This window comes from Lampris incognitus, chromosome 15, assembly GCF_029633865.1.
Source record: "Lampris incognitus isolate fLamInc1 chromosome 15, fLamInc1.hap2, whole genome shotgun sequence".
Lineage (NCBI taxonomy): Eukaryota > Metazoa > Chordata > Actinopteri > Lampriformes > Lampridae > Lampris > Lampris incognitus.
In genome coordinates this window covers 41,302,641-41,316,054 of record NC_079225.1, presented here as the reverse complement: position 1 = coordinate 41,316,054, position 13,414 = coordinate 41,302,641, and the positions used below count along the sequence as shown (strand labels likewise).

The window sequence follows — 13,414 nt, the reverse complement described above, 5'->3', positions numbered from 1 at the left end:
GGTATGGAAAATATTAGCATGATAATAATACGAAAACTTGCACAATATCAGGAGATATATATATATGTGTGTGTGTGTATATATACTACTACTACTTTCGGCTGCTCTTGTTAGGGGTCGCCACAGCAGATCATCTGTTTCCATTCCCTGCATCTTCCTCTGTCACACCAGCCACCTGCATGTCTTCCCTCACCACATCCATAAACCTCCTCTTTAGCCTTCCAATTTTCCTCTTCCCTGGCAGCTCTCTCTCTCTCTCTCTCTCTCTCTCTCTCTCTCTCTCTCTCTCTCTCTCTCTCTCTCTCTCTCTCTCTCTCTGAGGTTCAAAGAAGGTTGAATCAGTTCATCTGAATACGTTTATTGACAGATACGTTTCATCACTCAACTAAGTGACTTCTTCAGTCTAAACTGACTGCAGGTATACTCTATGAATAGTACACATGGCCACTGAAACTCTAGTTAATGGTCACACTCATATTTGCATATGAAACTGGTCATTGGTTTCAGTCGTTATGCAACTGTATCGTTTATAAGGGGTGGGGATACCTGCAGTCAGTTTAGACTGAAGAGGTCACTTAGTTCAGTGATGAAACATTTCTGTCAATAAACATTGTATCCAAATGAACTGATTCAACCCTCTTTGATATTCTGGATTAATGAGGATGCATCAAGACAATACAACTGAGGGTTATTACATTGAACTGTTTGGCAATGTAAAGTATGATATCAAACCAAAAGTGTTTTTCAAAAAATACTCCCTTAAATATTTCAGAACTTATTTTGTTAGATATTGTAGGTCATAAGAGTCTCTTTATCATTCATTTAGACAGCAAATATATTTATCACATGACATTATCATAATTTCATCGTGATACTCCATTGAGAAATGAGAAGTAATGTTGAATTATTGCCCAGCCCAAGACTCACATATCAAATACTGGATTCTCTCTCTCTAGCGCCTTAAGAAGGGATTCACCCCCCTTTAAATTTTTCACATTTGTTCCAGTTAATGCCTCAAAAGCTTTAATGCACTGGAATATTTTCCCCTTTCACTAGCACAATAAATGCAACACATTTAAGAAGCAAAAAAACCTTTATTTTAATGCAAAAACATTTTGTTTTTGAAAAATTGAATACTTACTCATTTCTGTTGTACTAAAGTATTCACCCCCCAGAGTCAATTCTTTGTAGGCCTTTGGCAGCAGTTACAGCTGTGAGTCTTCTTGGGTGTGTCTGTTTAAAAAATACCAATTCGATTTTGGTTTTTTTTTCCCTTTCCTCCATGCAAATTTGTTCCAACTCTGCCATATTAGATGGAGAGCATCAGTGGACAGGAATTTTCAGGCCATACCAGATATTCAGTGGGATTTAAGTTAAGGCTCTGATGGAGCCATTCTGCATTATTGACCTTTTTATCGCTTTTCCTCTATTGAAGCACCATTTTAAGTTTTTGCGTGCTTTGGGTCATTTGTTCTGTTAAAAAATACATACTGGTCCTAGACTCTGATCTATTCTCTGACAGAGGTTTGCTGGGATGCTAGAGCAGGGATGCCTTGCTCAAAGGCACCAAAAGGCCAAAAAGCTGGCAAATCTTCAGACAGGGTGAAGCATTTCGGGTGTACTTTCCCCAACTACTATAACTCTTGTTTGCGCTAAATAAAGTAAAATGGTTTACCATAAACATGTTTAACTAAATGCATAGTGTGCGCTCGTTAATATGGGGGTAGTTATGTTTTTGTCTTTTCTGACACCTGCAATTGGGCTGCCTTGCAATTGGAATGCCATGAAATTCATCTCATATTTTCATTCGCATTTTTTTTTTGACAAGGTTCTAATGGTTCTTTACTCATGTAATTTTTACTTGCCACTTGTGGCAGTAGCCTCTGCATTTATACCAGGCATGCAATGATTTTGCCTCCTTCTTCAATAACAAAATTCAGAAAGTTACACAGGTAGTTAGTGCCTCCATACTAGGTACAGGGTATGTGTTGTCCTTGTGTCCACCTAAAACCAACTCAAATAGCATGACACAATTTGATCCCATCAACCATAAAACTTGGAAGACATTATACAACATCTGAAATCCTGCTGCCTTGGTATTCTGCCAACAGGCTTTTTGAAAAATTTTACTGATTGTATGGCCTCAGATCTTCTACAAATTGTCAACAAGTCTCCTCCCACAGGCCCTGAAAACTGCATTCATCAAGCTACTCTTAAAAAGAACAATCTAGACACTTCGCTAATGAACAATTATAGGTCCATCAAACCTCCCATTTCTAGGGAAAATCATTGAAAAAAGCTGATGCCCAGTAACTGAACAACATCTTGGCACTAAACAACTGTTTTGATGTCTTCCAGTCAGGATTTTGACCACACCACAGCACTGAGACTGTTTTTATTAAGGTCTTTAATGACATCCGCTTAAAAACAGACAGTGGCAGAACCTCAGTCCTGGTATTGTTGGATCTCAGTGCTGCATTTGACACATTCGACCACAACATATTACTAGACTGACTGGAAAACTGGGTGGGGCTTTCTGGCTCAACACTAAACTGGTTTGAATCCTACGTAAAGGACAGGGAGTACTTTGTGTCTATACGTAATTACAAATCTGAGCAGCCAAAAACAAAAAAAAAAATCACCTGTGGCGTTCCCCAAGGCTCCATTCAGGGTTCTCTTCTGTTTAACATCTATATGCTCCCACTAGTTCAGATTATGGAAAACAACAACATAAGTTACCATAACTATGCAGACGACACACAGATTTACATAACCATATCACCAGGGGACCATAATCCCATACAAGCCCTGAGTAAGTGCATTGAACAAATCAACGATTAAACGTCTCAGAACTTTCCTCAATTAAACAAAGATAAAACTGAAGCAATTGTCTTTGGAGCCAAGGAAGAATGATTCAAAATCAGCACTTAGAGGGCGTCCGGGTGGCTTGGTGGTCTATTCCATTGCCTACCAACACGGGGATCACTGGTTCGAATCCCCATGTTACCTCCGGCTTGGTCAGGCATCCCTACAGACACAATTTGCCGTGTCTGCGGGTGGGAAGCCGGATGTGGGTATGTGTCCTGGTTGCTGCACTAGCGCCTCCTCTGGTTGGTCTGGTATGTCTCCCTGGCAAAACTCCTCACTGTCAGATGAAAAGAAGCGGCTGGCAACACCACATGTATCGGAGGAGGCATGTGGTAGTCTGCAGCCCTCCCCGGATCAGCAGAGGGGGTGGAGCAGTGACCTGGATGGCTCAGAAGAGTGGGGTAATTGTCCAAGTACAATTGGGGATAAAAGAGGGAGGGGGGGGATCAGCACTCAGCTACAATCGGTAATGTTAAAAACCAAAAACCAAGCCAGAAATCTTGGTGTAGTCATGGACTGAGACCTGAATTTCAAATTAGTCACATAACGATAATTAAAGTCAGCCTACCTGAAGAATATAGAATTAAAGGATTTATGTCTCAGCAGGATTTGGATGCATTTATCTTCAGTCGAGTCGACTACTGTAAAAAGACCCATAGAGAGACCTGTAAAGATGCCGTGTCTACAGGGCTCTCTAAAAAAAAATCGATCAAACAGCTGCAGGTGATTCAGAACACTTCTGCTCGAGTCCTTACTAAGACCAAAAAAGTTGATCACATTACTCCTGTTCTGAAGTCTACATTGGCTTCCGGTCCATCAAAGAATTGATTTTGAAATACTGCTCGTTTATTAAGCACTGCATAGTTTAGGGCAAAAATACATTTCTGATTTTCTGCTATGCTATGAATCATCCAGACCGTTCAGATTATCTGGGACAGGTCTGCTTTCTGTCCCCAAAGCTAAAACTAAACATGAAGAGGCAGCTTTCAGTTTTTATGCACCACATATCTGGAACAAAGTCTCAGAAAACTGCAGGTCTACTGCAATTCTTTCCTTTTAAATCAAGGCTGAAGACTTCTGTTTGCTGCTGCCTTTTATTATATCAAATTTGAAGCTTTTGATTAGCATCTTAAACTGCACAGTTACTTTTACTCTCTCTCTTAGCTATTTTATCTATCTTTTTAATTGTATTTAAATGTCCTTTTATTGCCATAAGTTGCTTTTTTATGCCTTTTATATAAAGCACTTTGAATTGTGTTGTTATTGAAATGTGCTATACAAAGAAATTTGCCTTGCCTTGCCCTTTTGCTCTGTCTTCTGTTTGCATCCTGATTTCCTATTGGCTGGATTCTATTTTCTGCTGTTGCCGGGAGCAAATATCCCACAGGAATCACTATCCAATTCCCCTACGCTGATCATTAAAATTTTAACTAATCTGATCTAAATAGCCGCCACCTGATATGCTCCTCTGTGCTGCTGTCCATAACATGACAGGTCTCTGAGGGGCCACAGCCAAAGGGGATGATAGTCCTGCCTGTTTAAAGTGGACATCGGTCTTCAGCCTTACTGGCTCTTTCCTGCTTTTTCTGTTTATTTATTTAGCACTGCTCCCCAGCTCAGATATCAAATGGACCCCTCTGTTTAGTGCAGTGAGACAGATGGCTGCAAGAGATAAAGCCAATTACTGCTGGCTATCTGTTAAAGCAGAAACTGTGGAAAGACTAAGCAACAGGGAGATGCTTACAGGGAATGCAAATGTAGAATCCTCTCTCTCCTTCAATGAGAAATGGTGTTGTGTTCAGCTTTCATGCCTCTCTGCAGCTGTTAGTTCAGTTGTCCGCCTGCTGAAAATTACATTTGTAGTGTGTTGTTCACATGAGGATAGCTCTATCCCTCACCTGTCTCACTGTAACTCTCTGTTTTTTTTACAGCCACCTCCATGTCATTAAACAAGATATCAGCCTAGGCCATAAGTGGGAACGGGCTTATTATATTTAAACAGTAATCAACCCGTCAGTCTTAATTCTCCTCTCTTGTCTTTGTTAAGGATGATTCCGGCCTCCAGCAAAGCTTTTCTGGTGACAAACCTGGTTTCTGGAACCCACTACGACCTGTGTGTCCTGGCCGCCTGGGACGACACGGCCACCACCCTCACTGCCACCAATGTTGTGGGCTGCACCCAGTTCTTCACCCAAGATGACTATACCCAGTGCCAGTCTCTTCCCAGCCAGCTGCTGGGGGGCACCATGATCTTGGTGGTTGGGGGCATCATCGTGGCCACCCTGCTTGTCTTCATCGTCATCCTTATGGTGCGCTACAAGGCTGGGGATGGTGAGCAACCGGTGGGAAAGCTGACCATCGTCAGCGACACACACTCTCAGACCAATGGGGGTCGGCTGGGGCAGAATGGAATGCTCCTCCCCCAGCCCCAAGCCCCAGCACAGCCCCAACCTCCACCCAAAGTCAAAGCCAAAGCGACGGTGCAGGACGAGGTGGTGGAGTTCAAGTGTGGCTCCCTCCAGAGCAGCCTCACCTCCTCCTCCTCCTCCTCATCCTCGGACTCACTGGCCGGGGACTCTTATAGCCCAAACAGCACACTAGCCAACATCTGGAGGTCGGCGCCCTCCAAGCCTCGGCCCAACCTGGACCACCTCCTCGGGGCCTTCACCTCGTTGGAGCTGCGGGGACCACAGGGCCGAGAATCTGCAACATCCAGTAGTACAGCACCAGCAGTGGCCAAGCCCCCCACAGACAGGGAGCCACTGCTGGGCCGGATGCTGGACTCTAGGCTCAGCCGGCTTCTCATGCTCCCCATGGACTCCAAGCCAAAGAGGAGCCAATCCTTCGACATGGGGGACGTTACGGCAATGGGCGCTGCCCAGCTGTGCACTTACCCACGGAGGATCAGCAGCATCTGGACTAAGAGGAGCCTGTCAGTGAATGGCATGCTGCTGCAATGCGACGAAGAGGGCGACACGGGAGGGAGCAAGGGAACAATAGACAGCGCCGACTGGGTGATGGAGAGTACCGTCTAGGAAAGACGGGGGACATCACACTCCCATCAAACACTGCCCATATGGATGGCAGAGCAGCCATGCCAAGACAAACCCACCACCTGTCAAAGAGCCCTCCCTCCCTGCTGTGCATGAAACGCATCCGTTTTTGTTCTCCGCTCATCTGCGGATCTATTGGAGTTGCACCGGAGTGGTAACTCCTGCAGAAGGAGGGGAAGAGTTCTGTACAATACGACATGTGGGGGCTTCATAATTATGGCCAAATCTTAACTGTGGGAATAAGACCATTGAATTGTTTTGTATATATATGTGGACAGAGTCTTGTTTTAAGCCAGACATCGTTTTAGTGTCCATCAGGACCACAAAAGGAAGTGACAGAGTGATAAACTCTGTGACCACGCCCTTGGACTATGCTGTGTAAAGTTACATGTAATACAAATAAAGTTTTATATTTTTAATTTGCTGGTCAAACAGATTACCCATCGCTGGCCTCCCATCTGCATACAAGCAGGATAAAGGCTGGTATTTACAGTCCGAAGTCTTAATATAAATCCATCCTCATTTCTAATGAAAGAAACCTCGCAGAACCGGGTAAATCCAACCCTGTGCAGTAAGGTTTACCTGGTACTGGTCCAGTGTACATAGGTGTGATGCTACGATTCAAAAAGAAAGGAGAAAAGATTTGTTGGCGGAAGCGTGACGTGACTCTATTCATTTCTATACAGAGTATATATTTGAGGGTGCACTGAATAATTCTGTATGGTGTCCATATTAAATTTTATGTGAATACATAGATTATGAAGTAAATCAGCTCCTAAGCCATGGGTGTATGTGAACATTGAATAAAATGTTAACTGTTGACATGCCAAACTATTTAGAATTCTTCTTCAGTGAGAAGACCGTTTGATGACGACCGCATCTGATTTTTGTTTTGGTTTTTTTTCAGTGGTTATCAGTACAAAGTTGTATATCCCATTTTTCTTTTCGGGGGGGGGGGGCAGCTGTTCCTCATTTCTTATCTGTAAAACATACAGGCACTGGTCTGTCAAGAGTTTTATAACTTTAAACAAGAACTTAAATAACTTTCTGATTTAAGCTTGTGCTAACAGTCATTTTGTAAGGGTTGCTGGTTTTCAAACGGTGACTCGCTCATTTGGGCACGATCGTTCCCCTGCCGTCCCATGAGCAGTGGAAACCGGACTCCAGCCGGACGTGTCAAAACCAATAGACGCGCTGCGACTGGACCATTTTGTGGTGTGGTGGGACGCAGCGCGGGTGGTCCGTGTCCGTTGAAGTCGTTGGCTTTTTTGCTGCATGTTCTCAGACCAACTGACCCGTGAGATTGTTACGAGTTACAGTGTAATACCAGTACACTCTGTGTGTGCTGGCTTTTCTTTTCTTTTTGTACCGCACTCCAGAGGTGTGTGCGTTCACAGGAAAGACCTGCACTATTGAGTCGCTTCCCTCCTGCGGAGAGGAGGAGGAAGAGGAGATGCCTCATGGGGTTGTTTTTGCATAACAGCACACGTTTCTGACGTGGAGCTGTAAAAGACGTTTGTGTGGTTTTTGCTACAAAAAGATGAAAACAAAAAAACAAATGGATCGGCCGTGTGTATGTTGCAGTCGTAAACAAGGACAGTTCGTTTAAGTTGTTCATGAGGACTGCATTTTAGTAGCAAGTCCTATGAAATGCTGGATTTATGTGCCCCCCCCCCCCAACTCTTTTCTACTTGCCTAAGAGCACAAGGGGAGGCTGTTCTCTACATTCCTTGCCCAGGTTTTCTTAGCTGGTCCCCGCTACTTTCTAAAGAGCAACCCACCCACCCAACCCACACACACACACACAACGCCCCCCCATAACCTCTCAAACTGTTTACAGAGCATTTCCCCCCGTGTCACAGGTAGTGACTTGTGGATTCCTCTGACTTCACTGGCTGCTCTGCGCCATCACGCCGCGCCACGGGTACGCGTCCACGGTGAGGTCAACTTCCTTGAAAATCCCAGTTTTAGCTCACCCTGAACTTAGGCCAAGACACCGTCACGTTTCTGTATACCATGTGTATGAGAGGGCGATAGAGATCCATCTTAGAACCCTCCGGTGACCCTTAATCCTGTTTTTGTTTTGTTTTTTTTGCACTTCGGTGAAGTTTTTTATGAGCAAGGAAAGCTTAACAAGCTTCACTTGAAGGAAAAATCATGACCTTTGGAGAATACCGTGGCCTTCTCACAAGAGTTCCTCTTGCTGATTGGATGTTTTCACTGATTACTCACATGTAAAGTGGAGGACCTTGAACAAAACAAATGGCCAAGCTCCACTCATTACCACCCACCTGAAAGCCAATCTTTCAAGAGGATTTTGTCTTCAACAACACTTCAGTTTTACAAGCCAAGTTCTCAAGATAACTTATCCTTGTGCCTCTCGTTCAGGTCCTCAGGTACCACCAGTACTGTTGGTTCTCTAGTCTGTCAGGTGGCTCATTACATTCCAATCATGGAGGTTTTAGACCTGGAACAACAGGCGAGTATAATGAACTATCTGGTAGACTAGAAAACCAACAGTACTTGGTGGCACCTGAGGGCCTGAATGAGAACCACTGATTTAGACTTTTTTTATTCATAGACAACATGTGTTGTACATGCCAGTTAGCAGTCCTCTCATTAAAGAGGGCACTAATTGCATGTGAGATGGATGCTTCCCTGTCTTGGAATGAACCCTCGGTCTCGCATTTCTGATGCTGATAAGGTGAAGCTAATTAGGGGAATTCTGTATGTGTTCCTACAGTCAGTGCAACAACATTAGTGAATGAGACGATATCGCAGTGCCCTTCCTTCTATTTTAATAGCAAATGAGGGTATATGGGTACTGTAATGGGGTTGAGAAACTCAGAATAAAAACACATCTTGAAAGGAAGACTTCGGTACATGTGCACAAATTATCCTAACAACAGTCACAGTAGAACTACAATCAAGTAATCCATCGTCAATCAAGATTCCCACTTGAGACAATGTTGAGTCGATTAATGACAGCTTCTGACCGGTTGGGTGAAGGCTGGCGCATTTTGGCTACTGCTGCTCATTTGGATCCCTTTTCCCCCCCGCTTGTTTTGTTTTGAATACTGGCTTGTCATACTGAATACTGGCTCTAAGTTGAAATCATGGTAAACCTCAAAACGCTGTCATGGATCACACTTTCTACCATCCCAGATAGCAGACATATTTCGGCCTAATGCGGGTACTTACGGCACTGGTAACAGTTGTGTGGGGCCAGACATGGCCCAAATGTAATGAACCGGGCTTGACTTGGGTTACAGCACATACTGTGTGGGCCAGATGTGGCCCGTGTGGCTAAGTTGCGGCAGCCACACTCACCCTGAGTCAATGCCGTCATTCAAGGCCAAATGTGGGCCATATTTGGGCCAAAGATTCTTTGTTAGCTGGGATGCTATCCTCCATCGCCACTATTAACCAACTGAGATACTCACTGGATGAACTATACCAACTTCGGTCACACTACGAACCTCCAAGAGATCTTCGGTTCCATCGAGACATTCTTCGACATCTAAAGTACATTCACCATGGATCTTGTCGTAACTTCAGTTTTGGTGGTGGCAATGCTGAGACTGTCAGCCCCTTCTGGTCAGCAGCTTCACTGTCAGCCTCTTCTGGTCAGCAGGTTCACGCCGTCCGAGTAGCTCTGACCGGCATGTAGACCACAGTGTGCTAACTCCATTAGCTAAATCAGCAGTTTTTACACGCACGACCTGTCATAGGTTTGCCCTCTACAATATCCGATCTATCACCAACAAAGTACAAACTGGACTATTTATGTCTCACAGGAAACCTGGCAGTCACACTTTCTGCAGCTAAATTTAGCAACTCTACCGGAATTTGTTTACATATGCAAACCTCAGTCTTCGGGCAGAGGAGGCAGCCTCGCGTTGATCTATCATGACTGTATAAACTAACGCCACTCTCTCCACCTGATCAATCTTCATTTGAACCGCTGGCTGTTAAGATCTATGGATCTACACCCACCATTATTACTGTTCTGTACAGACCACCTAAAGGCATCGAATATATTTATCACTTAACTCTCAACAGTGCAATGTCTCCGAATATCATCCTAATGGGGGGTTTAAATGTTCATTTTGATAACACTGACAATATGTTCACTAAAAATTTTAAAGCAATGTTAGCTTACTTTCATCCAACAAAATATGTCAACTTTACAACCCAAACCAAGGGTCATATACTTAACGTAGTTTGCTGCTCTGGCAACACACCATATAACATCACCTCTGCTGAAGTACCCATCTCTGACCATAAAGCTGTGTTATTAAACACCAACCTACTGCTCAGTAAATTAAGGGTGCATCGTATCATATCATACTGCAACATTAGACATGTTAATCCAGATGATCTCAGCAGTTTAATTACCTCAAACCCCATTGCTGCTCCCACCTCCTCACTCCTGGATATAATGGACTACTACAATGATAGTTCATCTTCCGCACTTGATACTTTAGCTCCTCTGACAACATGGGTTGTCTTATTTGCCCATACTGCTCCCTGGTACACACCTGAATTACGTCAGCGCAAGACTATAGGTTGTTACCTGGAGAGGCTTTGCACCAAGCCTGGACTTGCTGTTCACAAGCAAATATATTCTGATCATATACCCCATTACAAAAATGCTCTTTCCATAGCTAAAACATCCTATTGTGCAAATATCATCAGTACAGGTGAAGGGAATACTAGAACCCTCTTCTCCACAGTGAAAAGGGTACTCAATCTACCTGAAACTAATATGAAGAATAACCTTTCTAATGAACAATGCTCTGCTTTTCTTTTTTTTCCAACTCCCAAGATTAGTACAATTCATGAGCAGCTGGCATCTGCCAACATCATGCAGATAGACTTACCATCAGCAAGTGCCATGAAACTGACCCATCCACTGTCCTCTGTGACTTCAGTCTTCCAACTGAAAATCAAATTTTTGAAATTATTACTAAGACCGATACCTCACCTGGATCCAATTCCCACAAACCTAGTTAAAACATGCCTGCCCTCTATCATCTCTCTGATAACCTCCATCATCAACTCATCTCTGTGCACTGGTACAGTTGCCCCTTCAGTGAAGGTTGCCATAATCAAACCAACTAAAAAAATCTGGTTTAGACTCACCGCAGCCTTTGATACTATATCCCATCAACTCCTCATGGATCGTCTGGCTAGCACTGGAGTTGGGGGCATTGTGTATCAGTGGTTTGCTTCCTTTCCTACCTTACATGCAGGACACAGTTTACACAGATTCACAATTACCAGTCAGAAAGCCTCATAGTTCGTCATGGAGTTTCACAGGGTTCAGTGTTGGGGCCACTCCTCTTTATTATTTTCCTCCTCCCTCTTGGCAACATCTTCCGGCACTATGGTATCCATTTCCACTGCAATGCTGGTGATAGACAGCTTTATGTGTCCACTAAGCTGACTTCCACTCCCCTCCAGTACCCTCACTGCTTGTCTGCATGGTTTACAGATATGGATGACAAACAATTACCTGAAATTCCACAGAAGGAAAACTGAGCTACTCCTCATTGGCACTAAATCTACACTCTCAAAAACTAATGTTTGCTCACTCCCCATTGCTGGAGCCACCATACCTGTCTCCACACAGGTTAAGAGCCTTGATGTTATCCTGGATAGTACCCTTTCTTTTTCCAGTCATATAACAATGTCTCCTGGATTGCCTTCTTCACATTGTGAAACATCTCCAGACTACGCCCTCTTTTAACACAACACTCCATGGAAGTCTTTGGTCACATCACACATTGACTACTGCAGTGCGATCCTGGCAGGCCTCCCCAACAAACTTATTCACTGACTTCAACTCATTCAGAATTCTGCAGCATGGATTATTACATGTTCAAAGTCCACTGACCATGTCTCTCCCCTGCTGATTCAATTACACTGACTTCCTGTGTCACAGCGGATTAACTTTAAAATTTTATTATCAACATTCAAAGCTCTTCATAATCTGCCCCCTGCTTATCTCACAGACCTATTTCAGACTTACACTCCCTCTCGCTCCCTACGGTCTTCATCAGCAGGTCTATTGGCCCTACCAGCCATCAACCTCAGCACAATGAGTGCCAGGGCTTTCTCCTATACTGCAACCTAATTTTGGAACTCCCTTCCCCGTCCCATCTGCATACTGGACTCCATTACAGAATTCAGAACTGGTCTTAAAGCCCATCTTTTTAAACTGGCTTACTGACTTTAACTGCATCAACGGCATCTTGATTTAACTCCTTGCTGAGTGAGCTATGCCCTGTTGCTTATTGCGTGTTTTATTGTCGATTGTACTGATGTTTTTTACTGCTTTGTTGTTTAACGTATATGATGTAAGTTGACCTTTGAGTGTCATGAAATGCGCCATTAAATAAAATGTGTTATTATATTATTACTATTATTATGATGATTCTCACCGTCAAAGGATTTATGCATTAGTTTACTATCCAGTATTTCAGCATGTCGCACAGTCCGTTAGTGCCTCCTCTGGTTTAAACACACACACACACACACACACACACTTATCTGTACTTGTGGGGACCGACATTCATGTTAGAGTCAAAACCCTATTTCCCTAACCCCAAACCCAAACTTTAACATTTTCCTTAAACCAAAACAGAATTCCAACCATAATTCTAACTTCAACCCATATCTGTGGCATATGTCCTGCCACCGGTAGGGGGCGCTAATTTAGGAAACGCTCCTGTGGGTCGTATTAGAGGGTATACGTCCTATGTGGTCGTATGGGTTGGAGGACTTGGAGATGGGGTGGAGCAGCAGCAGCAGCCGGGACGGCTCGGGAGGGTGGGGTAGTTGGCCAAAGTAAATTGGGGAGAAATGCCCCCCCCCCCTTTAGTACTGAACCCAAGCTTCTTCCTCATTATGACCAAAATAATGTCCCCATGAGGTAGCAGGTTTCTGGTTTAAGTATCCTAACATTTGGTCCTCACAAGGGTGGATAAATGAAAACACAAATACGCCTTACTGCTGGTTCTTAACAGTCCGGATAAATCCGGTTCCTGTTGCAACACTACGACTATTGACACAAACCTGGGAGCTCACGAACACCACAGACAGCGTCTTCGTTCCTGCCAGCCTTGGCAAACGCACAGGACACGTGTGTGCGCGGAGTCACCGCTCCCGGCAGTCCAGCAGGGGGCGTGCCTGAGCCGGCTCCGGGCGCCGCGCAGCCGTGAACGCTCTCAGCAAACAGCAGCGGGGGGCCAGCGGCGCCTCCAATTAGCGGGAAGATTCAAGCGGCTTTGCGCTAGAAATCACGTGAGCACACAGCGCTGTCGCGCGACACAACCTCGGCGTTGCGTCGTTTATTTACACCGACTCAGCGTCGCAGGCAGACCCGATCAAACGACCCAGAGCCCGCAGGCATCACCAGTCGATCCCAGCACAACAGAACAGCGCCAATGTCGATCTGTGCAGACGTAACGCCCGGGCGGCGCAGCTGT

The 13,414-nt window shown here is 44.5% G+C and overlaps 1 protein-coding gene across 1 annotated transcript in view; it reads left to right on the top strand.

Moving 5' to 3' along the window:
• The window catches only part of lrfn2b (leucine rich repeat and fibronectin type III domain containing 2b), an 83,023-nt gene extending 76,325 nt beyond the window's left edge, over window positions 1–6,698 (top strand). Inside the window, exon 3 of the mRNA XM_056294692.1 lies at window positions 4,916–6,698. Within this exon, the coding sequence (XP_056150667.1) occupies window positions 4,916–5,903 (988 nt within the window). The 3' untranslated portion in view covers window positions 5,904–6,698. The remainder of the gene's footprint in view (window positions 1–4,915) is intronic.
• The last annotated feature ends 6,716 nt before the right edge of the window (window positions 6,699–13,414 follow it).